The 27674-nt window shown below is 33.8% G+C and overlaps 1 protein-coding gene across 1 annotated transcript in view; it reads left to right on the top strand.

Moving 5' to 3' along the window:
• The window catches only part of LOC144974979 (reelin-like), a 120605-nt gene that overhangs the window by 54689 nt on the left and 38242 nt on the right, over positions 1 to 27674 (top strand). Inside the window, exons 37-52 of the mRNA XM_078918559.1 lie at positions 1183 to 1360; positions 3498 to 3694; positions 4300 to 4376; positions 7486 to 7648; positions 8118 to 8235; positions 9045 to 9265; positions 11627 to 11754; positions 13301 to 13465; positions 18898 to 19057; positions 20365 to 20617; positions 20981 to 21122; positions 21846 to 21962; positions 22300 to 22468; positions 23123 to 23263; positions 24193 to 24370; positions 25667 to 25860. Coding sequence (XP_078774685.1) covers positions 1183 to 1360; positions 3498 to 3694; positions 4300 to 4376; positions 7486 to 7648; positions 8118 to 8235; positions 9045 to 9265; positions 11627 to 11754; positions 13301 to 13465; positions 18898 to 19057; positions 20365 to 20617; positions 20981 to 21122; positions 21846 to 21962; positions 22300 to 22468; positions 23123 to 23263; positions 24193 to 24370; positions 25667 to 25860 — 2601 coding nt within the window. The remainder of the gene's footprint in view (positions 1 to 1182; positions 1361 to 3497; positions 3695 to 4299; positions 4377 to 7485; positions 7649 to 8117; positions 8236 to 9044; positions 9266 to 11626; positions 11755 to 13300; positions 13466 to 18897; positions 19058 to 20364; positions 20618 to 20980; positions 21123 to 21845; positions 21963 to 22299; positions 22469 to 23122; positions 23264 to 24192; positions 24371 to 25666; positions 25861 to 27674) is intronic.

Here is a 27674-nt window from a genome sequence, read left to right as displayed (position 1 = left end):
GATAGTGTCTTTGCAACAGAGAAATAATAGTACAGTGGTTTCCAAGAAATTGTCTGCAGTCTAGGTGGATATAACAGAAAGAGGTGAGAATTTATATATATATATATATATATATATATATATATATATATGTTATATATATATATATATATATATATATATATATATATATATATATATATATATATATAAAGCATATTTATTTTATTTGTTAAATCGTAATGATTTTTGATTTTAGAAAGAACACAAATTCCATCAGTCCGCTCAAAATTAACAATCAAGCTGTTGAGCAAGTTTTGGTTTACAAATATTTGGGTATTTTAATTGACAATAAATTGCAGTGGCATTTACAAACCGATGCTGTTATCTCTAAATTGAACAAAAGAATGTTTTTTATTCGGACACTTTCAGAATTTGACATAGACAAAACGTTATGCACCCTTTTTTATAGATCCGTTTTGGAGACTGTTATTACTTTTTGTATTACAGCATGGTGTGGAAATGCCAGTATTTGCGAGATTAAGAAAATTGATCAGATAATTGATAAAGCCAGGAGTTATACTCACCCAATTTCCAATGTGGAAGAACTGTTCAAGAGATTTTGTCTAAGAAAAATGGAGAAAATTATGAAGGATGGCGATCACCCCCTTCACAAATATATTATGTTCTCCATGAGGAGCCGTCGCCTTATATCTATAAAAACAAAGACAACATGTCACCTTAATCCATTTTTGCCACATGGTGTTCGAATTTTTAATGCGCAATGTGATTCAAATTAAATACTATCTTTTAAATATACACACACAAGGTCGGACTAAAGCCCAGAGGCATGGCCTATCTCAATTTATCAAGTTAATATATAAAGTGTTGCTATTGGTTCTTGGTTGAAATTAATTTTTTATTGCATTTTATTTGATATATCATTTATATATATATATATTTATATATTATATTATATATATATATATTTACATTGTCGCCATAGATTCTCAACTTTGTTTTTATACATTTTTATGCATGCCACATCTGTAAATGAATTTCCATTTTTTGGATGAATAATGTATATATTATTATTATTATTATTATTATTATTATTATTATTATTATTATTATTATTATTATTATTATCATAATTATTATTATTATTATTATTATTAATAATATCTATCCAACTTTTCTTAGATGTGACCCTGGTTTTAAAGGTGAATTCTGTGTGCCTGAAAAACCTCTGGCCATGCAACTTCGAGATGATTTCAACTCTGCTGATGTGAAGCCAGGAATTTGGAGAGAGGTAGTTGGAGGAGAAAACAGTTTGACCTGTGGTTCAGTCATTAGTGGAAGAAGTATGCTGTTTTACAAAGTGAGACTTTCTTTGAAATCTTTTTTGATGAAATACAATAATTACTTAACTTTTTTACTTAATATGAAAATTTTTTTGAATGGACTTTAAATCTTTTTATAAAGTTAATGGATCCTCAGTAAACAACAAATACAGTTGATGATGATAACAGTAGGAGATGTATATTATATTCAGATCAGATGAAAAAAATGAAGTTTCTTCAATCTAATTTCTTAATTGTATGATAGGCCTGTCATTTGTAACTTTAAGATTTAACCTTATGTTTGGACAGTTGAGGATATGGTGACTCTGATAGTCTTAAAATGTTTCGAAAAAAGAAATTTTATAAATATATTTTGACTAGTTACAAGGAATTTAGATCGGGTAATGATCATTTTTAAAAAATTTCTTCAAATTGGACAAAAATATAGATTGTAACAAACAATGAAATAATGTTGTATAAATTACATTAAAGCCTTTTTTTGTTGTTGACATAATGGGATATTTTACACAGTATTCCTGTAGTTAAATAATGACTAATAAATGGACTGACCTGCCTGCTCCCTCACTTGCTTCCTCCGACTGGTCCAATCATAAACGGCCACGAGACAACAGAAAAACAAAATGCACACAAAAACGTCACTAATAATCAACCGCAACGACATGAAGTGGGGGTACTGAGTGTGGACAGAGATTGGACGAGACTGGCTATTTTGGCTTGTTAGAATTCACCAAAGATGGCTGGGTTAGAAAAAGTTATAAAGCCATTTATAGGGGATGGAGATGTGATGGCCTAGCTCTCAAAAGTGACATTGATAGCATCGCTCTCAGATATAAAAGAGGCGGATCTGGTAAAGCTGATACCAATGTATCTTGAAGGGGGAGCATTTGCTGTCTACTTAGAGATGCCAGATGATGTCAGGAAGGATGTCGAAAAACTGAAAAAAGGACTACTGAAAGCTTTTTCAGACAGCCCATTTGTAGCATTTGAGAAGTTGAAATCACTACGATGGAGTGGGTAGTCAATCAATATCTATGCTACAGAACTGAGTACTTGACTTCAGAGAGCTTAATGCTCACGTAAGAAGCCACACCGTGACAGCTGATATCTGTGGAGTAAAACTAAGAGAATGGTGTCAGGTAGACGGGGAGGCAGAGATAGTTGACTTAAAGGCCACATATCTACAGGTACATGTGACAGAGGACCTGTGGAATAACCAGTTGGTAAAGTACAACGACAAGGTGTACTGTCTTACAAGGCTGGACTTTGGACTGAGCTCGGCACCCATGATTATGTCGAAGATTCTGCATACAGTTATGCACAAGGATAAGCAGGTGGGTGCTGGGACCAGTTCATACATAGATGATATTTATGTAGACCTGCATAAAGTGACGTCCAGGGCCGTTGTGGACCACTTAAAAAGAAATGGACTAACGTCCAAGGAACCCGAGGCGCTAGAGAAAGGTGCTGCACTGGGGTTCAAGCTGCATCGAGGCAAGGATGGGATGCTGCAATACAGAAGGGCCAATCAGGTACCAGAGGTGCAAGATGAGATGACAAAGAAGGAGCTGTTCTCAGTATGCGGCAAGCTGGTGGGGCATTATCCAGTCGCTGGATGGTTGCATACAGCATGTAGCTACATAAAGCGTCACTCGGGTGGAAGCAGCTGGAGTGATTATGTGGGAGATGCAACCAGAGACAGGATGAGGGAGGTAGTGAGAGAGGTAAAGAAAAATGACCATGTGAGAGGTAGATGGCAAGTTCCAAAGTCAGAGGAAGGGACAGTGTGGACAAATGCCAGTGATATGGCGTTAGGAGTATTGTTGGAGATTGCTGATGTTGTGGCAGAAGACAGCACATGGATGAGAAAGAAAGATGACTACAGTCACATAAACGTGGCGGAGCTTGAGGCAGTATTAAAAGGTATGAACCTATGCGTGAATTGGGGCAACAAGAACATCATAGTGAACACGGACTCTGCTACAGTTGAAGGGTGGCTGAAAACAACCACAATTCCAAATACTGATTCTCATTAGTAGGTGTTCAGGCTGATTATCATTGTTTAAATATTTTATCACGAGAATTTCAAGTGCATAGTGTTTGTAATTTTATAAATATTGAATTAGAGTGTTATTTAAACATCCATCTACCCCTTAGGTTGGTCCTCGCATGGCAGTGACACAAGATATGGACACATCAATGCTTTTAGGAATGGAGTTTTATTTCAAGTATGGTTGTGGAAGCAACGTTGTAAACTGGCCGAGAGAACAAAGTGTCTTGTTGCAATATTCTACAAGCGGAGGAATACATTGGAAGCTGATCAAAGAAATTCACTTCTCAGATTCGGAAATCAAGTAAGTACTGTTCTGTAAAGTAAATATCTTCTTTAAGCGACTACATGGAGAGATGAACAAAGATGTATTATTTTAATTAATGTCATTCATCTGAACGATGTGTATTTGTCTAAGATAATAAGTTTGTGTACATTCAAAATTCAATTACAGCTCTAGTTAAATCAATTTTAAAAAAACCATCGCTGTATCAAATCAAATTAAAAAACTATTGTCCATTTTCCAACCTTCCATTCCTTTTAAAGCTTTTGGAAAAAGTCATTCTTTTTCAACTTTTGGCACATCCAAAAAAGAATAATTAGTGGGCATACCAGGAACAAGATAAAGATCTGAAAAAAGTGTGTCTGAAACACTGCCAGACAAAGTAAGCTATGAGAAAACAAGAGAAAAAACCCCACCCCCAATCGATGAAGACTGATTTTCTTGGGATGGTGTTTTGCTTGTATATTTTTTTGTTGTTGTAAGTTTGAATTTTGAATGAGACCCAATTGAAAAAAGCATCTTTAATTTAATTTTTAATTTGAAACTTTTAAACCTGATAAAATAATTGTTGTCGTTGTTATCATTATTTTTGAATTCTCATAGTTGTTTTTCATTTCCACCCTCAGGTTCTACTCCATTCCACTTCCCATGGGAGCCAAGCACAATGCTACCAGATTCAGGTTTTGGCAACCAAAGCATGGAGGTAATGGCAATTTAGGACAACCCTAATCCAGATTTGTAATCTGCAATAACTCAATCAGAATAAGGCTTTTTCTCCCCTTAATTTGGCTCAAATAGAATGGTGTGTAAAACTTGGTATGATCATGGTGCCCAAGTAGAAGATGATTTCAGCATTTACAGCTATTGAAGGGAGTCAATTCTAAAGTCGGATCCAAGAGGTTATGAAGGAATGGAGACAGGCTTCAACTTTACAAAGGGACAGTGTAAAATATACTCGTTGTGCCTTATGGAGATCTTGTTTTTAATCTTGTGATTTGAAACGGTTACAAGTTGTTTAAGATTTGATAAAAGTGAAAAATTTTAAGTGGGTAGATCTTGTTTTGATAATGTGAATTCCTAATAACTCATACATATTCCAAAACGTCGTGCAAGAGACCCCATTGCTATTTTGAGATATTTATCACATACAGTGCATGTTATAATCCTCTTTAATAGTTTATTTGTTGTATTAATATTGATTTGATAACAAAATTAAAGGAACAATTTTCATCAATCTTATCTTAATGTCTGACATTACCTGTCTATGTGGGTTGAAAACCAGACTTTAAAACTATATTTAATTAACATTTGAAGGGAGAATGAAGCTTGATGTGATTGTTTATCAAATTTTTTAATTTTGCATGCATTTGTATGTACCAGGTTTTAGGCTTGTAACTGCCATTGGTCCATTAAAAAGTCATCTTTTAGCTTTTTATACAAAGGGTAAACAAACCCTTTCTATTCTGACACAATATGTGAAGGCATTATGCGGCAGGTGTGGGACTTGGAGGTAAAGAAGTTTGTGATTGTTGCTTTGTGATTTTTGATTGTGTGTATCTGTTTATTGTTTATGTCATCCTCCTCTGTGAACTGGTTCCGACTCTATTCTCGACTAATAAGTTGAAGATAAAATCTGATGGTTTTAATTGCTCGTAGACCTGTCAATAGACGCATACATGAAATCAAGAAAGTCACAGACAAAGAGTGAGAACCTTATCTTCGTCTTTCTCATCATAAGTACACTTATCACCTCTGTAAATAAACTGTGGTAATTCAAATGACTGTCTTGGTCGATGATTAATTATGACCACATCTGGTTACAGTCTGAGCCCTCCCTCAACATCACCACAAGTGTGGACAATGTGCTGTGCCCCCCCCCCCCCCCCCCGTACCATTTCAATGAGCTGTTGAGCCTACTGCATTGTCCGTTTCAACACTGAGGTGTCAATTGTTTTATTTAGGGAAGTAATTATGGAATGGTGATGTATGATCATATGTTACTCGCAGAACATTTTGATGGTTTCTCTTAACCCTGTTTGTCACATCTATACAAAATATATGGTATTTTTCTTTCTAGTTATTTATTTTCTGATATTTTTGTAAAAAGCGGTAAATTTAGGATAAACCAGGTAATTTCTCTACTTTTTTCAATGTTTCACTTCAAGCCTGGTGTGAGCAACCAATTTACCAATTGGGCAGCTCAGACAATGGCAATCAATTAACTGAATTTTTATTCCTTTTCTGAAGTGGTAATATAGATTTATATTTTCTTTTATTCACAAGAGTTCTTTCTTTTTAAACGCTCTGCTGTCGCCGCCACTGGTGGGTAACATCGCTACAAGTTTTTATACTTAATTTTCCCCTTCAGGACAAATATAAAGAGGAACAAAATTTGCATTTCTGAGGCACTCTTTATCCTCAAACCTTTACATTACACGACACTGCCTATTGCCAAATATTTATTCATACTTGAATCGAGATTATAGCCAGTTGCCCGTCCAAACCTGAATCCACTTATATATGCTTAATTTCTGTTTAAAATTTACTTAGATATTATTACTTGCGAACAGCTTCTATTGTATGCAAAAGATCATGTTTTTGATAATTATTGTACAGTGATAGAGATGTTGGGCAAATTTATCAGAAATTACAGATAAATTTACCTGAAAGTATTTAATTTTGAAATAGCTTAGACTTTAGGTTTACCCCTATTTTTTATTTCTCTGACTCCTCTTTTTTAGGTTGACATCTATTTTTCCAGTACGGGTTGGTGGGTATGATGGCAGGGTCTTGCTGGTCTCATTTATGGGATTTGTTTTATTGCCATTGTTGTTAATTGTGAATATAAAGCAAAACTTTGAAATCCATTTTAAAAAAAAAACAAAAAAAAAAGGCATGACATTGTGTTGACATAAATGAAATATTTTACACAATACTACCAATACTTCTCCAAAGTTGGTGTATAGAGCTGTCGCTATACGACTTGTAATAATGAATAAAAATGTAAGACACAAGTCACGGAGAGATTACTGGTTATTTAAATTGCTAAATACAGTGGGTGCAAAACTAAGTCTGATGAATCAAAGAATCTTGTGTCTTTTTAGGTCGATCTAGGGAGACAAGATTTTGAGTTGACGGAACATTCATTGTTTAACATAATATTCGGAATAAGTATACATAATGCCTATGGTGCAATTATTGTGTTATGATGACAGTCTAAAAGCAAAACTGCCCAAAGATGAGCTGAGGAATCAAGAGTTATGACTTATTGTTGATTTGCAGATGTGGCACCTGACCAATGTTCTATTGATAGCAAATCAAGTAATTTGAAATTTCCAGTTAGTGAATGTTTAGATGAAATGGCACAATTCACTACAACCGGAGGGACGGAATGATGCTTATCGTCTTGACCTGTAAACAAGTAACACGAGTTTAGAAAAAGAAAGCACTATCATTCAAGAACTATTTTCATCAATAGCCTGTTGATTGTTATATGGTCTATCTATTTAAAATGAGCGGATACAAGTTGAGCCATTCATAATTTTTCTTTAATTTTAGTGATGCGGGGGATGAATTTACAGCTTAAAGTTTAGTTTAGGTGCTGCTTAGAGTATGTCTTTTCAATATGTTTTAAGCAGTAAAGACTTGTAACGCAATTTAAATCTCATACTGGCAATGCAATACCACATCATTTTTAGTTCAAATTCCTTTTCATTGTTTTAAAATAATTTTTGGACAGTTTTTTTTTTTTTTTGTATGTTTTTGATTGATTTTTTTGGGGGGTCTTTATTACATTCATTTTGAATTTTCAGGCGAAAGACATTCTGTATGGGCAGTAGACAATCTATTCATTGGCTCAATGGCAATGAGACCTGGTTCTTTTTATGATGATTTTGATTTGGGGGAACCAGATTCAATGGAGTGGCTATTCATAAACAATGGACACATAGATGAATACTGCAGCCAACAGACTCGGTAAATTGCTTGTATTATAGATAATTAGTCAAAAACGCCTTATGAACTTTTTGATGTTTTGAATGTAAACTTTCCCCTTCTCCTCCCTCTAAACCTTCTCCTCCTCATCATTATCATTCTCCCTCACCTCCTTCCAACTTCTTTTCTTGCTCCTCCTTATCCTGCTTCTCCTCTTCCTCCCCCTTCTCCTCCTGCTCCTTCTCCTCCGCCTCCTGTTTAATACTTCTTTATGATTTTGGTCAACATTTTGGTTGGCATGTATTGTTATGTTTTTTTTTTCCCTTTTACTTCTATTAAGATATTTAAAATCACTTAACGTTTCTTGGTTGTTTTTTTTTTTTATTTTTTTTAAATTTTTTTTTATTTTATTTTTTTTTTTTGGGGGGGGGGGGGGGGGTGGTTTAGGGGTGTGGGGCAGGGGGAGGGGTTAAACCAACATCTCATTTGATTTCTTTAAATGTCTTTCCAGCCATGACTCACGCCAGTCTGGCACCAACAGTCTCGTCTTTAGAAGACAAGGAGGAGGAGAGGTGTCTGCTGAGACCGTTGATATGGAGCTCGGGCCCATGGCTGTATTGCAATTTGATGTGAGTCCATTTTACTAAATATTTTTGATGGAAAATGCTCAAACACATATTTGAGACGATATTATTGGATATATACAAGAGTTCATTTTTTAGCTCTTCTCTAATTGAAAAAAATTTTGTTTTATCTTTTTCATTTCTTTTGTTTTTTAAAAATGCAAAGTAACAGTTCTATTCAACCTCAGTAGTAGGTTTCAATTATGTTGAAGGATATTGTCCATTCCATGCACAATGGATGACATGATTCCGTATTCAAAAAGATTTTTTTTTAACCAAAAAAAAAACCCCGATGTGTTTGAATATGTAGACGTGATTGGATCACCATATTATATACAACAATATAACAAAATTCCAAAGATATTAATCAAAACCTCAACATTGCGCCAAGATCTCAATGGAGAATCTTTTATTTGAGTATATTTAATTTTTGCCATAAATATTGGTTTAAAGGGCTCTTGCAATTATTTTTGATACACTACTCAATGACACCCTCTTTCATCACTGCATGATATTCTCTTGTATCTTGCACCATGGCACACTCTTACATCTTATTTGATACATTACACCATGATGCTTTCTTGCATATTGTTTGATACTTTACACGATGACATACTCTTGCATCTTATTCAATATATTACAACATGGCACCTTCTAGTACATTTTTGATACACTACACCATGACACACTATCTTCATTGTATGTTAAGTGTCAGAAACTTTTTTTTCACATAGGGAGTAATTGATATAATTATTGTTATTTTTCTTTGACAGCATTTCATATTTTATTTATTTTTTTATCCCATTTCTTCCCAGATCAATGTTGGCTGTGGTGCAGAACCATCATCAAAATATCCGGTACGTCTAGAATACTCAACTGACGGAGGTCTATCATGGTCGCTGGTCGGTGAGAATTGTGGCCAATTGTTTGGTGGTCGATGCTTTGAGAGTGGAGTCCCCATGACTATTTACTATGCTGGAGAGAGTGATTATTGGAGACGAATTGTCATGCCTTTGGACCACATACAAGTGTGTGGGTATGTCTTACTGATGTAGATGAGCAATGAACTTTTAATTTGTATTTAACAGTAAAACATTGGCCATGACCAATAGTTTCTGCTTCAGTTTCCAGTTGTAATTGCTTGTCATTGATCTCATCAACAAAGTAGGATTTATAGTTCGTTCCACAACCCATGCGCATGTGTTGATATATCTTCACAACCTTCTGATGGATTTTAATGATAATTGGCGCAAACACTAGAATCGTTTGTGACAATAAGGCAATTTTTTTTTCACTGGTTACAATACTATACTTTGGGATATTCATTCTTTACGGAATATTAAAAAAACGAAGGGTCTGGGATGAGTGAGCATTTAGATGGTTTGCAATGACAATATTATAAAGTGAATAATGTTATTACGATCACTGAACTCCCCACAGGCTTTCATGAGATTCATGTGCACTACTCACTAACATTGCCATCCTGGGTTCAAAATGACACATCAAATTGTACACTTTGTACAAACAATTGTTACATTTTAATAGGTGAAAGCCAGAGGCGTAGTTACCTGTTGTGATTTCTACATTCATAAAAAACTGATAACAATGTGGATTAAGCATGCAAATTGGTCACAATGAGGAAAATTTTCAAGTATTTCTCCAGTGAGGCGAAGTGCAGAATTCTTTTTCATGGAATGAGGTGAAAAGATTGCCCACAACCAGGAACTCAGAGTGGAGAGGACAAATTAATAATTATGTCATTTTGATTATGCACCTCTTTGAAAGGTTATACTGTACAAAAGTTACATGGAATCTGATGTTTAAAAAGTTTCGATTCAGTGACATTTCACATTATTACATTCAAACCCCCCCCCCCCCCCCTTACCAGGAACATAATTCAAGAATGTCAAACATGTACCATGCTCGGTGGGTGACCAGTGGGTTTTCGTGAAATGTCTTGTGTGAGCTTTATGATTTGTCTTGCTTAACAGTTGATCTTTGCGAAAGGCATTTTTCCTTGTCCTATCAAAGAGAGGCATAAAAATTCGGAGGGCCCCTCCCATCAATGTCTTTGTCCAATAAATCTATAAGCACCTAACAAGCTGCTTGTGTCGTCCAATATATTACATGTTCGTTATCCACCAGGGAAGAGATAAATTATAAATGCTATGAGCTTTTTTCAACACTGTTAAGTACTATTTAAATGATATCTGTTGTTACCACTATTTCAAACAACCCAAAATTATTTGCAACTTTGTTGTGAATATTTCCCCATGGGAAAAAGAATCAATGCACCATTACTGTAAACATTTTAAAATTTGAGTCATATTTTATTGCAAACAATGAAAATATCAAAGGAATTGGGCATTGTGAGAAAAGTGTTTGGTCTGTATTAGGTATTCAAAATTAGTAATGTCAAAATATAAGCCTTCATGCAAAAAATCACAACTTTGGAGGAATTTGCGATATTCCGTGTGCACGTTACTTGGAACAGACTATATTTTGATGAACAATCCAAGCTTGATGAAGGGTTTATTTATTAGACTTTCTTATGATCTCACCTACGGAAACTTTACATTTCCCTAATTTAATTATATTATTGAATAAAAGGGTTTTGAGCACAAAAAGCTGTTATATTCATTTCGTACATAATCTTCTACAGTCTGAGCTTCTAGCAGCTTAATATTCACTTCTATTAAATACCCATTATTAATCACTCTCATTCCTGCCCCCATCTCTTCGATTTCCTTTTCATTTCCTTGAACTGAAATGGATAGCCAAAATAAATAGCACTATTATCCCCCTCCTAAAACAATGAACAATCCATTTTTATTTATTTTTTATTGATATTAATTCACTAATAAATAAGGATGTGATGTGATGATTTTCTTGAGTTCACTAAATGAACAGTTTGGATCACCAAATCAAAGTACTATAGTCAACAAAAGACGGCACAATACATGCATTTTTTTTCAGCCAAATGGAGATGAATTTAAATTTGAGGAGCCCCCGGGTCAATATTTCGATAACGAACAGAGGTCCATTTATAATCAATATTGTGTCTAATGCACGGACAATTAGCTTTTAGGTCGCTGATTGTAATCCTGCTTTGTTTACATAAAGCTATATGCATTATTATAACAGCAATTTGTTTTTTTTATTGGAATTGAGAGTTATCTTTAAAGTCTCCAATAGATGATCCACTGAAGCAAAATCAAACATTCCAAAAATTCAAATACAAGTGTCAGAGTGCATATGGAATATAGGAATTATTACAGAGTCAAAGATAAATAAATGATGTCATGCATGAAATCCGATTTGATTGCTATTTAAAGGTACAGAATGCGACCAAACAACAATAAAATAATACTAGCATTGTTATTTTATTTCTTTATAGATCTGTACGATTCAGGTGGTATCAAGGTAAAATACCAGACTCAGACTTTGCTCCCGAATGGGCTGTAGACAATGTTTACATTGGGATGGCTTGCTTGGAACATTGTAATGGGCATGGATCCTGTTTTGGTAAGCAAGAACAACACATCTTCATTCTCACTAAATAAATAAGATAAACAAGTCAATTTGTAAAACAAATGTCAATTGTGTCTATCATACTCAAGATGAATTTGCTATAAGTTTTTCAGCTTTATGATTTATTGGTACAATACACCTCAGTTAAAATTAAATCAATGGGACTGGAGGTCAATATTTGTTATAACCGAGATTGTCCTGTGGTCATGTGGTCTAGTGGTATAACACTCACTTTCGGATCGAAAGGTCCTGGGTTCGAGCCTTGCTTGGTGCATAGTTGAGTCTTTGGAAAAGGCTCTTTACTCACATTCTCTCACCATACTCAGGTGTAGAATGAGTACCTGGCTGTTAACAGCATTGTCTCTGTTGGAAACAATTGTAATATCGCCTAACAGGTGTCATGTCTTGTTTTACATGTTACGTGTTGTTGTTAGGTCAGGAACCCTTTGTAATGCACTTTGAGCATGTTTAGTGGATATTGCCCTACATTAAAGTCTTTTTTTAAAATGTTAATTCCATGTGTCGCTTTTGACATTAAAATACATGGGATCATGTAACCTTGTAATTATTTAAGTCAGTAAAAAATAAATGAATAACCCCTTTTGCCACCCCCTCCCCTCAGCACCCAGATACTCGTAGGATTGACCCTTCTTGATTGGGTTAATGGGTTAAAATTAATGGGTCATCTCCCCACCTCATGGAATCTTCTATTCCTTTTTTGGACCTGCTACCTTTGTCTCAGTCTTTCTTTGGTGCTTTCAATTGCAGATCTACAATTTTTCCCCTATCATCTCTTTCTTTACTGCTACTGACAATGTTGCCAGCGCCATTAAACCCCTAAAACCAAAAACAAACAAACCTACTATGAGCACACAGCCACACAAGAGACAAAATCATACTGCTGCAATGTGACTGTGAGTGTTCCTGCACTTGCACTGTCACGTCACTGCTTGGCATACATTCACACATGTGCAATGCCCTCACCCCTACCCCTACACCATGATTGTTAATGTGTCATATATAACGTGAAAGCAGTCTGCCAGACAATACTGATGTGTAAGAAAACTCATTGAGTTCGGAAAGCATTGTTAGATTTAAAAATTTTAAAAATGCAGTCTTTTCTCCAGTCGGTATGCTCTTTCCAGTTTTGATTACTGCATTGTAGCCAAGGTCTATGGTTATGAACCTCATTGAATCCGAGGTGGCCAAATAAAATAAAAAGGAAATTGGGATTTGTTGAATCTGAGGGTTTTTTTTTTTATCTGAGGTTGCTGTGTGTGAAGTGCATTGTATGTTGTTTAGTCAATACTTTGACAAGATATTTGTAAATAAGATTAATATTGTATTTGTTTATAAATAATACACATAGTAGTTTGAATAATAAATGAATGATCCATTTGTTTAAACCCCAAATTTTATTTTTAGGAGTTTTGATTCTATTTTTGGACAAGTCTCAATGAAACAAATTCCTGAATAGTTGACAACAAAATTCGGATAGTCTCACGTTTTTCTTTTTATTGTTTTGCTATTTTTCTAAAAGGTGGCACATTTTGTGATTGTGACAAGGGTTATACAGGGCAGACTTGTGTCTCTTCAACACCTAAACCGACATATCTGAAGGACAATTTTGAGAATGGAGATATTCTTGATGATGGAAAGACAGATGACAATCCTAAACGATTGTTAAAACCTTCTCTTTCAGATAGTAGGTAATTTGACATTTAATCAAAGATTGATGGCACAAATAGTAAAGGGATATAGCAAATTTAGAATTAAATCGAATTTAGATCTATGAATTTATTAAGGTCATTGTGATGATCAATAAAACTTCATATGCCTTTAACGTTGTTAGCTGGCTGGCTACAATAAATATTTTTTTGTATTGTTATTTTAAAAACTGTGTTGTTGGTACTTAACAAATAACATATAGAAAGATCCTTTATTTAATTATTCATACGCCCGAGCTAAATTGAATATTACTGTTGATATAGAAATAAGAGAGACAATCCTAATCCAATTGCAATGTAAGTGTCCTTATCTCAGATTATCACTGTTCTTGGAGTTTTAGGCCTTGAGCATTTTATCAAATGAAAAATGACTAAATTGAATATAAGCTAAGTTAATCAACAAAGGCAAATAACATAGATGTTTTCTGTCTTATATTATTTTAAATAAGAGACATTACTATTTATCCCTGACAATGCCACTAACTTTGCTTTCGCATGACTCGTTATTTAAAAAATTGGGTGCCGTCTCATAGCACACCTACCATATTTTGATTGGTCTATCTGCCTTTGTGATTGACATATGCAAACCTACCTGCCTTTCTGATTGACTGGTGGGGCCTGTTTATTGTTGCCTCTTTGCAAAGGTTGTTGATTGAAAACAATAGTCAATGTGCCAAGTTGTGTGGTGTTTACCGATTTTCAAGATTGAACCTTTAATAAATACATATTGATGGCGTCGCGCGCAAACCGTCTATGTCCAGAAGAGGTAGTTTTTCAGGAGAGCGATAAAACCGTTAATTAGTAAATGAAATATCAATTTCAGATTTTAATAGGCTAATTCAAGCCAATTATGACTTAATACAATCACTGATACCATAATTTTGGTTCTTTTATTGTGCATTCATTATTTATCGGACTTGTACGTTTTGCACGTCGACAAAGTGTCAGTGACTAAGACGGTTTGATGTGTTGTTGACTTAGACGGTTTGTGAACGAGAGTTGTGGTCCTTCGCATGGGACTTGGATGGATTGTGTGTGGGTTATTCCATCTTGCAATATGTATGGACATTGTAAGACTGGTTATTTCAACTTGCAATACTTTCGTTTTTCGATTTATATCTTTAAAAAACTAAGTGACCAGTGGGGAATCAAGCAATCTTTTAGAATTGTGGAACCGAGCTCAGTGGTCAGTGAGTCTCGTCTTAAATGAAGTTCAAGCTTCCACAGACGTGCTGAATGAACAGATGGGTTACCATTTGTGTTTGTCTTTGCCGGGTGTTGTGTCCTCAATTAAGGCACGTTACACATATTACTCCATCGACATAGGTGTAAATGAGTACCTGGCCATAAGGACAGCTCCGTCTTTGTCCGAATAATTGTAAGACGCCTAACTAACGTTGTGTCATTTCCATTGTGTTCTGTGTCTGTTTTCAACCGGGGGGAGTAAATCATGAAGCGCTTAGGGTATTCGTGGATAATTGCTATATAAGTGGAGTGTTTTATTATCACTTTACGTATCCGATCTGCACAAACCCTACATCAATAGTCAGTCGACACAGTAGATTATAAAAGTACTGTCTAACACTCACAGGAAGCTTAAAGAATAGAAGAAAGTGCTTGAGGAAATTATTCTATTGGACGATGGAAAGTAAATGACAGACATTTTACAATGATCTTGTCCTTAGAAGCTGCAACCCCCCCCCCCCCTCCCTCTTTTGAACACCCAAAAGAAAGGGATCAAGAGGGAGACCCCAGTTGAAGTATTTAGCATGGGAACATGTAGTGTCCGTCCTTGAAACACTTGATATAAAGTTGCAAAATATCTTTAAATTCATTTCAGATTGATTTATTAAAGTGAATTGTGTAACAGATAATAACTCACAATTAAAAAACTATTTATTACTGGAAGGGAGTTGATCCCCACGCCCTAATTTGAGATTTACCCAATCCTCTGGAAAATTAAATTAAAAATGAATTGACCCAAAAGGACACTATTTTAAGGCACAAATGTCTGTGACTTTTTCCCCAGCTCCAGGGTTAATACTTTTAATCTCTTCTGTGCCAAATGTTTCAAAGTATTTGAAGAATTGGAATTTCAAGTACTTAACTTGATAGGTACGTGGCTTCCTTCTTGCTGACCTTATCAATTGCACGTAATCAAGAGGTGAATAGACGTGAGCATTCTTCAGTTGTCTTTCAACTGTCGCATGTACGCTATCCACCTCATCCAGAGACAGGAAAGACAGTCACCAGTCACTAAATTATAAATTGAGTACTAATTATGCACCTGCAGTTTAGTTTAGTATACAGTACAGAAACTTTTAGTGCAGGAACAAGTAGCACACGCTGTACACATTCCTCTAATACCAACTCATCCACTGCCACACCTCATTAAATATCTTGCTTCGGTCTTCGTCATTTATCTTCTTGCATTGGTGATACTGTGCTTTACACGAGCATCGACCCCCCCCCCCCCCCCCCCATTGAGACTGCCTATTTTCATGATTGAACATATTTATTTGATTCATTGTCTAATCTTCTGCCAACATAAGCCTTGCCTTGCTCCGTTAAGCGTTTGTTCAAATATTTCTTTGAGATTTTTCTACTTTTGGTTCCCTCACACTTCATACCCTTCCATCCTACTCTGTCCACCTCATCACATTCCTCACTGTCCACCTCTTCACTTTCCACTCTACCCGGTCACTGCTTCCTTTACACTTTCCACCCTACCGTGGTCACTGTCTACATCTTAACCTTCCACCCTACCATGGTCACTTTCCACCTCTTAACCTTCCAACCTAATATGGTCATTATCCACCTCATTATCTTCCACCCTACCTCCAGCTGCCCTACCACTGTTGCTGTCCACCTCATCTTACACCATACCGCTGTACACCTCATCATCTCTTCCCCTGTCTCTCTCCACCTCATCATTTCTGATCCTCTCACTGTCCATCTCATCACCTTCTTTACCGCTTTCACTCTCCATCTTACCACTACTAATATTACCAAAGTTAAACATCTCATCTCATCAATACTAAACTAAATATCCATGTCAGATTGTACATCAATCAATTCCGAGACAGATAGATTCAGAATGTCCTGAAAAGGCTCAAGGATTTCTCTGTGCAATTGCACATCAGGTGATTCAAGGAGCTTTCGTCTTTTGGCTTGCTTCTGAGTCTCTAAACCGAGTTGAAGCATTCGTTTACCACGGCTGTAAGGCAGCATGACGTTAAGCAGTTGACATAAGTAAAATAAAACAAGTGAGCTAATTATCTTCAATAATGACAGACAACAAAAGCTATTAGAGCAATATCAGTCAATGTATTTTAATAACTTTTAGAGAATTTTAAGAATCATTTTTTTTTTCTTGGGTGTATTTTATTATGCCAACAGTGTAACATTACATTTGAAGTATACCTCTCAATATCAATATCAAGAAATGAGAGAACGATGTTATGATAAATGATAAATTATTAAGGGGCGGTTTGGGTCTTTTCTAAAAAAAATTTAATTACCTATATTGGGCGGTTTTAATCATTCTGTATCATCAATATAGGTTAAAAAACAACATTTATGGTGAAAATTTTTAATTATATGTGTTGATACCCATTTTGCGATCTAATTTGGGGGTCTGACATCAAAAAATATAACAATCTTGTGGCAAACGTTCCACAAACACTAATGAAGGAATGACCTCCATATTCTTCCCTCTTGTCAACATTGTACCATAGTGTGTCACCATAGAGAGATTTTACGGCTTTAGCTTATGTAATTTTTATTAGATCATTACAAAGTTGAGAATCAAAATGTTATGAAAAAATTGATGTAAAAAATTCAGATTTAGGATTATAATTTAAAATTCACAAATCTTATCAAAAAAAATCTCTCTATGGTGACATAATACATTATATACATTATCTCTGTCATAACTGTGGAAATTTTCAGACAATTTCATTGAATAGATTCTGAGAAACGTTTGACACAGTTTCCCATACCCTTAGAAAAATGACATATTGAGAAAATAGCAAAATGGCTTCCCATTTTTCACACATTTCTTACTACCTGTACCATTTTCGACTGTGTATTTCGTGCCTTTATAGTCTATTTTAAGAATTTGGACTTCAATTATATTATTTCTAAGATAATAAAATATCATTTTCCACCAAAATCTCAACATCAAATTTTTGAAGGATTTTCCTAATAATTAGACCCAAACCGCCCCTTAAAAAGATCAAATAAATACATGAACCAGTCTATGATTTAAACAATGATGCTATTGGCTGAGATTTTTTTAAAAACTCATCAAGTTGAGAAACAGGCATTGTTGTAACTGAGACCAATCACCTGACGTTGAAACAATCAAAAAGGAATCACAACGGAGATAGACGTTTTGAGACCGGCCATTTAAAGACCCTATGGACTTGTACGGTTTGATCACATGTCAAATTCGCCAATTTAGAGTTCCGTGTTTTCTTAGATATTAATAGACATGGTGTATCGTAGGGTATAGAATGAATTAAGCCAATAAAACGATTTCATGCCGATCGCGGACTTAGACGGTTTGCGCGCGACGCCATCGATATTGCATGTCAGTATTATGATCATGTATGGATATATAAGAAATGGTCATTTAATGTTATCCGGCTTTCACTTTCAAGATTGGGTTTTCAATTGTTTGCGTAACGACCATATATGGAAAGATTGTGAAGAAGGTTTTGGTTGGCTAATACATTTTTGACAAATTTTGGACAAGAGGTAAAAAGTCTAGAGTATTTCTCTGCATTTTATTCAATTACAACAACTATCAACTATCAAGATGCATCTGAAACACTTCTATACCACCGTCATCCCAACTGAGGAAGCTGCAGGAAAAGACACAAGGCACACGTTGCTCGGAGAAAGGTTGCCAAGCTACAAGAGCTATACAATCAAGGCAACAAGTTTTTTTCGTTTTGAGGATAAATTTGGAAAGCCAACTCCAAATTATCGCTGTCTGACATTTTGGAGCTGGCGTTTCTTCTTCACATTGGACATGCCTATTCAACAAGTTGTAGAGTACACTGGACAGAGTTGCTAGGCCATAGTCAATTGGTTCAACATGTGCCAAGAAGTATGCTCCAGCGTCCTGTCACAGAAAGGAAAGATGGTTGGCACTGCAGCAGCACTAATCCAAATCAATGAGGCAAGATTTTAAGACAAACTATTAATCTGAAGTCTGTCCTTTTTAGGACAGCTTATTAATGCGGCCATGGACAGCCTGTATAAGCGTAGACATGATATGTTGAGGCGGTAGGTCTGCTACGAGAACGGCAACAAAGATTGTTATAATCTGTTAAATTATACAAGAAAATAATTAGTTTTTGAATGTGGCTATGCTGAATGACTATGCCAATTTTATATACAGAGGGCAAAACCATAGATGAATCTAAATGGGAGTTGTGGTCTGGAGGACGTGTTGTGGGGAATCACCCGTGTGGTCCTGTTTTAGAAAATGATTTTTTCCTCCATGACAAAGAAGGGCAGAGAACTCTTACAACAGTTCCTCTGGATCTTTCAAGAGCACAGTAAGTTTTAAGAGAGACTCTATGCATTGATTTTTTAACTAACCACTAAAAATACAAAATATTTTTTTAGGAAAGCAAAGACTTAATATCGAACTATATTATCTAAATGATCAATTGCAGTATAGCATTAGATAAATTTAATGTTGCTGTAGTGGATTTGCCATGTCAATTATATTATCTCATTCGTCTGTAGTGTTTCATTCATCCTATTTTGTTGATTAAGGGGAAACCCGAAGCGTCCACATTTTCTGTTTTCGTTTATTAAATTGAAGCTTACATTTAATTTCACATTGTTATGTACATGTAATTTAGCAAATCTTTCAGATTTTGATAATACTACAATGAAAATAATGATGATGATGATGATAATAATAATATTAATGAGAACGAAAAGGATAAGGATAATAATGATGATATAATAATAATAATAATAATAATAATAATAATAATAAAATAATAATAATAATAATATAATAATAATAATATAATAATGAATAATAATAAATAATAATAATAATAATAATAATAATAAAATAAATATAATGATAATAACAATAATAATAATAATAATAATAATAATAATAATAATAATAATAATAATAATAATAATAATAATAATAAAATAATAATAAATAATAATAATATAATAATAATGATGATGATGATGATAATAATAATGATAATAATAATAATAATAATAATAATAATAATAATAATAATAATAATAATAATAATAATAATATAATAATAATAATAATGATAATAATGATAATAATAATAATAATAATAATAATAATAATAATAATAATAATAATAATAATAATAATAATAATAATAATAATAATAATAATAGATATATAATGATGATGATGATGATGATGATAATAATAATGATATATATAATAGATAGATGTATATAATGATGATAGATATAATGAATATGATATAATGTATAATATAATAATAATAAATAATAATAATAATAATAATAATAATATATAATAATAATAATAATAATAATAATATATATAATAATAATGACTAATCATAATAATATGATAATAATAATAATAATAATAATAATAATAATAAAAATAATAATAATAATAATAATAATAATAATAATAATAATAATAATAATAATAATAATAATAATAATAATATAATAATAATAATAATGATAATAATAATAATAATAATGATAATGACTTTTGCATTCACAACATAGAAATAAATTATTTTTTATTAATTATTTAAATAATCAACTTTTCCCTTTATTATTGTAATTATCAAAACATCAATCACAGTTCTGTTCAGTTTCATCTGAAGAGAGGATGTGGTGCAAAAGTGGGCACATCACTACCACTCTATCTCCAATATTCTGTGAACGGTGGGATGCTGTGGTCTACAATGGAACAATTCCATTTCAACAACAATACCAATAGAGAGAGCTACATATCAATTCACCTCCCATCTGCAGCAAGGACTAATTCTACTCAGATCAGATGGTGGATTCCATCGCCCAATGGACTTTATCCTGAAAACTGGGCAATTGACCAGGTGAGCTGTCACTGAATATTTGATGATGATTCCTTAACCATGACAGAAATATCAATGAAACAACAAACACTAAAGTTTAATAACAAGAATACTATGCGATATCTTTGGGAATGGAATAGAGCATTATCGCAGTGACTGTGAATTGATAATCAATTCAATATTATCATAAAATATAGCAATAGCTACGAGTTTTTGATAAAGACCTTTTTACTATTTGAATTCAATGTCAAAGTTTGAAGATTAAATTAATTGGTTTAGTGAGTAAGAACAAAAGAGGAGATGGAAGAAGAGAGTATGACCATAGAAAGGGAAGTTGGACAAATTTTTATCATTAATGAATTTGTAATTTTGATTATTGTCAAGGTTTTCATTGGAGGAGATATTGACGGTCAAATTATGCTTCAAGACGACCCTAACAGTCCATCAGAGACAACCTTGCTTGAACATCTCGGTGCTGTCAAGGAAAAAGCATGTGGTTCCAAAGAACCAGTCCTTCATTTTAAAGGTAAAGATTTAACCCAAAATGAGAATTCTTTAGGAAGCTATTAATATCTAGTAAATGTTTGCATCTTTGTACTGCCAAAGATATAGAGCCGGAAAGTTCTTTCACTACTGTTGTGTGATAGTATAAGTAGTAGTAGTAGTAGTAGTAGTAGTAGTAGTAGTAGTAGTAGTAGTAGTAGTAGTAGTAGTAGCAATAGTAGTAGTAATAGTAGTAGTTTATTCTCTATTGTCTTCTGGCACTTTTCTACTCACTTCATCTCTTGTTGTAATAGTAGTAGTAGTAGTAGTAGTAGTAGTAGTAGTAGTAGTAGTAGTAGTAGTAATAGTAGTAGTAAAGTAGTAGTAGTAAAGTCGTTGTAGTAAAGTAGTAGTAGTAGTAGTAGTAGTAGTAGTAGTAGTAGTAGTAGTAGTAGTAGTAGTAGTAGTAGTAGAAGTAGCAGTAGTAGTAGAAGTAGTGGGAGTAGTAGTACCATACTCAGATATATAATGTGTACAAGGTCAGTAACAATATTGTCTCTGTCGAAAATTTGTAGTAGTGTCTTACAGTGGCCATGCCTTATTACATGTTGAATGCTACCTCTGATTGGAATCTTTTTAAAAGTACTTTTATTACATTTAGTGGATATTGTTCTATATAAAAGTTTTCTTTTTTTTTTTTAATAGTGATATAGTGGCATATATAGATCCCATCATCTTTTATTGCTTTGTATTTTCTTTTCATCAGACACACCTAAGGAGCGATTTGTCAGTACTGGAGATATCATTGCAAACGAAGATGCTATCATCCAATTTGATTTGTCCATGGGATGCGAGGAACAGAATAAAGACTCATCATGTTTTTGTTAGTTACTTTGAAAAAAAAAATAAGTGTTTGTCTTTTATTGTATTTTTGTACATTAAAACAATGTTGTTAGTATGTCGTCTACATAAATCTTCAGAATATTTAATTACCAAAATATATGGATATATCCAATTTAAAAAAACTATGACATTGTCAGGACATAATATTAACTCTTTATGAAAAAATCAAATCATATTACTTATGTCATGATTGTAAAACAAATTAACTCTGCTATCTACCAATTTTATGCATTGTTTTCTGTGTATGTGGAGGTGACAGGAAATATATAAATTATCCATAGTGATTAGATAAGTATCTCTATTTGTCTGTTCTTTAGCTTTGGAGATTCAATATTCTGTTGATTTGGGCCAAAGCTGGCACATGTTGAGATCTGTCTGTCCTCAATCACGTGTGAACTGTGCCAATCCTTACACCAGCAGTATTCTCTACTCGGATGTCTTCTTTAGATGGAAGAGAGTCACCTTGAAGATACCCAAAGAGGCCTGGTAAGTGTATTTTTTTAAATCTAAGAGATAAAGTATTCCTTCAGAGCCATAGGCCCATGGGACCGGCATTTATCCCGGTTTCTATAGCGTGAATCTGACAATAGTAGTTGCTTGCTACCCTTTGGATAGGATTATAGTCTATCACAAAGTACTTTTCATCAGATCTGACAGACCCAGCTACCCAATCAATCACTGCTGGTGGACAGGGGGAGGGGAATTAGAAAAATATCTAGACTGCACCCAGGATTGATGTCAGTCCCTTTCCATGTGACGCCAGTGAGCAATCCAAACCCCAATCTAAGAGATGAGATAGGTGAATCTATGAGTTTTAAACCAAAAATAAAACCCCACAAAAACAGTATGAGAAAAAAAAAAAAAAAAAAAAAGGGCAGCAACCAAGGTTAGTTGGAAAATGCAATATTGAGTTTTGTAATTCGAGTACATCACAATTTGGGTACCAAATCTATATTCTTACATTGTTACTGCCTTTGATAAATTCAAGTTTTGTCATGTTTCAAAATCACCACAAAATTATTCCATAGATTTGATTAGGAAATCTTGATTTACACTTTATAACTACAATTACATTTGTGAATTGTAAAATTCAACTTTTTGTTGAGAAATTCATGACTTTAACTTGTTTGACTTTGACAGGTCAGGTCAAACAAGATTCCGAGTGTACCAAGCAGCTAGGGCACAACCTGGCCAATCTTGGTCCGTGTCCAAGGTATACATTGGTTCAACATGTCCTAATCATTGCTTCAATCATGGCCAATGTCGGGACAAGGATTGTGTGTGAGTAACAAATATTTTTGGAGGTATAAAACATTCTAATTCCTCTTATCAAATCAGTTAAGGAAAATATACAAAAATAAAACCGTGACGGATTCTAGATTTATATATTACTTACACGCATCGGTTTCTTAACCTTGATTAATAAGTAGACGTTATTGTGATGTATTGTTTTCAATTTAACATGCTTAGGGATCTGTGGAAGTAATAAATATTTCAACAGAGATGGCAGCAACAATGCCAGCAAAAACAAGAACAACCACAACCATTGTTTTTGCCAATACCATCATTGCAACTGGCACAAGTGTCATCACCATGCCAACAGCGCATTATCAGGATAAAAAGAAGACAGCAGTGTGCAATGAAAAGGATGATAAGCAAAGAACGGCAAGTCAAACTGTTTCCTATGAGGGCGAGCTTAAAACAATTCTCATGAACTCTAGATCAGTTTGCAATAAAGCGGTCCATGATGACTACTTTTTATCATGGAATCATTGTTAAACTGCAAAAAAATAAATGTCATTGTCTAAAATGGCTTGATTCCAAATGGGTATACATGCCTCAGATGTGATCAAGATTCTAATAGGCTCGATGGCAGCATCATGATTGCTCATAAAAACAATTTGAAGGTATGTTTGCTGTTTGAATGTGATCCATTTATCCACACTTTACCCGAGTGTGTGCTTGTTTCTTTGTTTTGATTTTTGTCTTAAGATTATCTACAGCGCTTTAGAGCATTTTGAATTTGGATTTATGCACTGTGCAAATGAATTATTGTTATTATTATTAGAATTGAAATGGAGTAATGTAATAGTCAAATGAGATAACATTTGAAAAAAAAAACAATTCTTGGTTTCAACAATATACATCATCTTCTTTACAAGAATCACTCAAATGAAATTGATATTGTGATCCTATGCTCCAATTTCTAGTTGCGATGATGGATGGAATGGCACAGACTGTAGCATTCCCATCCAACCCCTTTCAAGACTTTTGGTGGAGGATTTCAACAAAGGATACAACCCAGACAGTTTTGTGTCTTTAGTTGGAGGAAATGTTGTTATCCCCTGTAGACCACTTTCAGGAGAGAAAGTACTTCATATGCATAAGGCAAGAATATGATTAATCTTTGAATTTAATATATATATATATATATATATATATATATATATATATATATATATATATATATATATATATATATATATATACATTTAAATTATGCCCTTCCGCCACGACATCATAAGATGTCATCGTCAAGGCATTCCACGAAGGAATATAGATAATTCATCAAACAATATGTCTGATGTCAACATGAATCACCCATGTTGTCCAAGTGAGCAAATTAGGGGTTAATAATCTTGCTCAAGGAAAAAAAAATGAAAGTGCCTGAAGCAGGGATCAAACCCGGGACCTTCTGGGTTACAGTGCAATGCCTTAACCACTCGGCCACTTCACCCCCGCATATATATATATATATATATATATATATATATATATATATATATATATATATATATATTTATGGGTCTGTGTGTGTGTGTGTGTGTGTGTGTGTGTGTGTGTGTGTGTGTGTGTGTGTTGTTTTTTTTTTTTTTTATTTAATTTTTGTTTTGTTTTTTTTTTCGTAATTCAGTTAAAGCTATTATCATCCCTACAATTTTGCTCACTCCCATCAAAACCCTTGTATATTATGATTGTCTAAATTTCCCTTAACTGCCATATTTGTCATCTAACATCATCAGTTGAACACTGAAATTCTATCTCCTGATCGGTTAGATTTCTCTGACTTCAATAATATTAAAGCAACTAACCAACAATATTAGCTTTAAAAAACAAAACAAAAAGGAGTCCTTCATAGCCATGAAGCCCATGGAGCCAGAGTTTACCCAGGTGCACATGGCATTGAACAGACTGGCAATTGCTTGCTACCCTTTGGATAGAACACTAACCTATTGCAAAGTACTTTCGACCAGATTAACCAACCCAATTCCCTATCACAATGGAAATTTTTCTCAGCTGCACTGAGGATGGATGCCAGTCTTTTTTCTTGTGAGGCAAATACTCATCACTCAGCTGTTGGAACCCCTGATGATATCAGCCGGTATCAGTGAATTGTCATCCAATAGATTGATCTAAGTTCATTGTATTTGAAAGTTTTGGAAAGCTGTGGTAAACAAGTGAAATTTATTGGAGATAAGAACTATTTGTCTCTAGATTTCAGTGGCAATAAACATTTTTGTAGCCTATATTAGGACTTAATTTGAGCTTATCAGGTAACCTTGAGTACAGAGAATATTCTTTTTTTAAAATAAATTATACGGTGTGATACTTTAGTGTTGATTAAATTGTTTACTTCAATTGGCTTTACCGTAAATAATTATTGAGAAACATTTTTTTCTCCAGAAATGTTCAAGATTGTTGGAGACGACTGACCTTGACCTTGTAAAGGGAGGTTATATCCAGTTTTATTTCATGTACGGATGCCTGAGTTTACCCATGTCACGTGATGAAGGTGTCTTGCTTTATTATTCAACAAATGGAGGAATAACATGGAATCTGATGACCGAGATGAACTACAATATGTATAGAACTCCTGTGTAAGTCCTAGTCATATGACAGTTGAGTACTGATGGTCATTAGAATAAAACAAAGCAGATAGACTTTACTTAGTCGTGGTAATATACGTGGAAGAAATATTCCACTTCAAATAAATTATTATCATTTAACAAACAACTCCTTTTGTCTCATCAAATGATAAAAGCAAGTTTGCAAATTGTTGTAAATTACAAAAAGATGTTTTGAATTTAGTACGGCTTTATTGAGGGTGAGAAAACATGGAGGAAAAACAAACAGAAGTTGTATAAGTAGGTAACACAAGAGACTATTTGTAAATATTTAAATTATATTTTTCTTACTTTTTTCATAAAGCATTCTGATAGTCATGGAAAACACTTTTTAAATTTTGAAAATCCATACCTAAATAAAAAAATGAAAGCAAATTCATTTTTCAAGAACTTAGATTTTTTTTTTGCTTGCCAATTGATGTAAGTAAATGTTCCATATTTGACGTCATGTAACTAGACAACTAAAAGAATTATAATACTTATGATACACATTTTTAAAGCAGAGTGACTAGATAAATAAAAGACAACAAGATTTGAACCAGACACAATTTTTTCCTAAATCTACAGTCTGTTGAAATTCCCCCAAAACACTCGCGAAAGTAAATGTTTTGGCCTCAGCATGACGAAAAAGCATATTCCATATACTATATTAACATAATGATCATACAAAATGACATGTAATTCAACTGGTAGAGACTACTCCAGGGAAGAGGTCCAATTTTTTTCAGACATTTTCCTCAAATGGTCTATGCAAAATAAAGAAGTGAACATCAGGAAACACGCAATATTGCATGTTGGCAGAAAAATAGCTATAATCACGAGAAAAATGCATAAAAGATTAAATATATCTCGAAATAATGCAGATAGAAGAAAAATATCACACGTTATAGGAAACCAGATCTGTGAATTCAAAAATAAACTTTTTGGTATAGTCAAAAGTCAAAATTCAACATGAAATCATGAATGATAAGCACAATGTTCGAACCAGCAGCATAAGATAATATATCAGCCTCTTAAGAAACTCATATCATCCCAAGGCATCATGTTTTCACTTCCATGCTGCTTTATGGACTTGTCTGGGAATTATATTGCTTGATTCGAGTTGGCCCTCACTGGGATCCGAAAGGGTGCAGTAAAATTTATTAATGTATTATTCCTTTTATGGAAGATGCTTTTTCCACTGTAAATCGTCTCTTTGTATTTTATTAGGGGGATATCGATATATGCGTTGGCAGTAGAGTGCCTTCCTCTTATACGGGATCATGCATTTGTGCGACATCACACCTTCGACTGTAAAAATCTACTACAGTCTAAAAAATCATTTTGTCGTAGCAACAACATGGCCGCCATGAGTGTAGGGTGTGTGTATAAATTCAGCCCTTGTTTTTTGTTTAGCAATAAATAAACATCGAGAGACAAACCAGATATGAAAAAAAATCCATGAATAAATTGATAAAAACAACACTTTGTTTAATAAAAACCAAGGCTAGAAAGTCATCCCAAAAAATTACAGGTTAATAAAAACCGAAAAAATTAGGGGTTTATATTGGCTGTTCCATCATTAAAGCTTACCCACTTTCCGACCCAAGTTATCAATTGAAATAACAATATATATCATTTTTTTTATTTTTTTAAAATTATCTAAAACATTAATTATGAAGATACAAAATAAAATATTCATTCGTTTTCATGAACTCTATTCTTTTTGTCCGAAAAGTAGAAAACGGTAGGGGCTGCCTGAAGCCGGTGATCGTGAAAATACTAACAAACGAGTGAACATGGAGAGG

Source organism: Berghia stephanieae, chromosome 6, assembly GCF_034508935.2.
Source record: "Berghia stephanieae isolate SIO BIC M18660-M18661 chromosome 6, UCSD_Bste_1.3, whole genome shotgun sequence".
NCBI lineage: Eukaryota > Metazoa > Mollusca > Gastropoda > Nudibranchia > Aeolidiidae > Berghia > Berghia stephanieae.
This window is presented reverse-complemented; position numbering and strand designations above follow the sequence as displayed.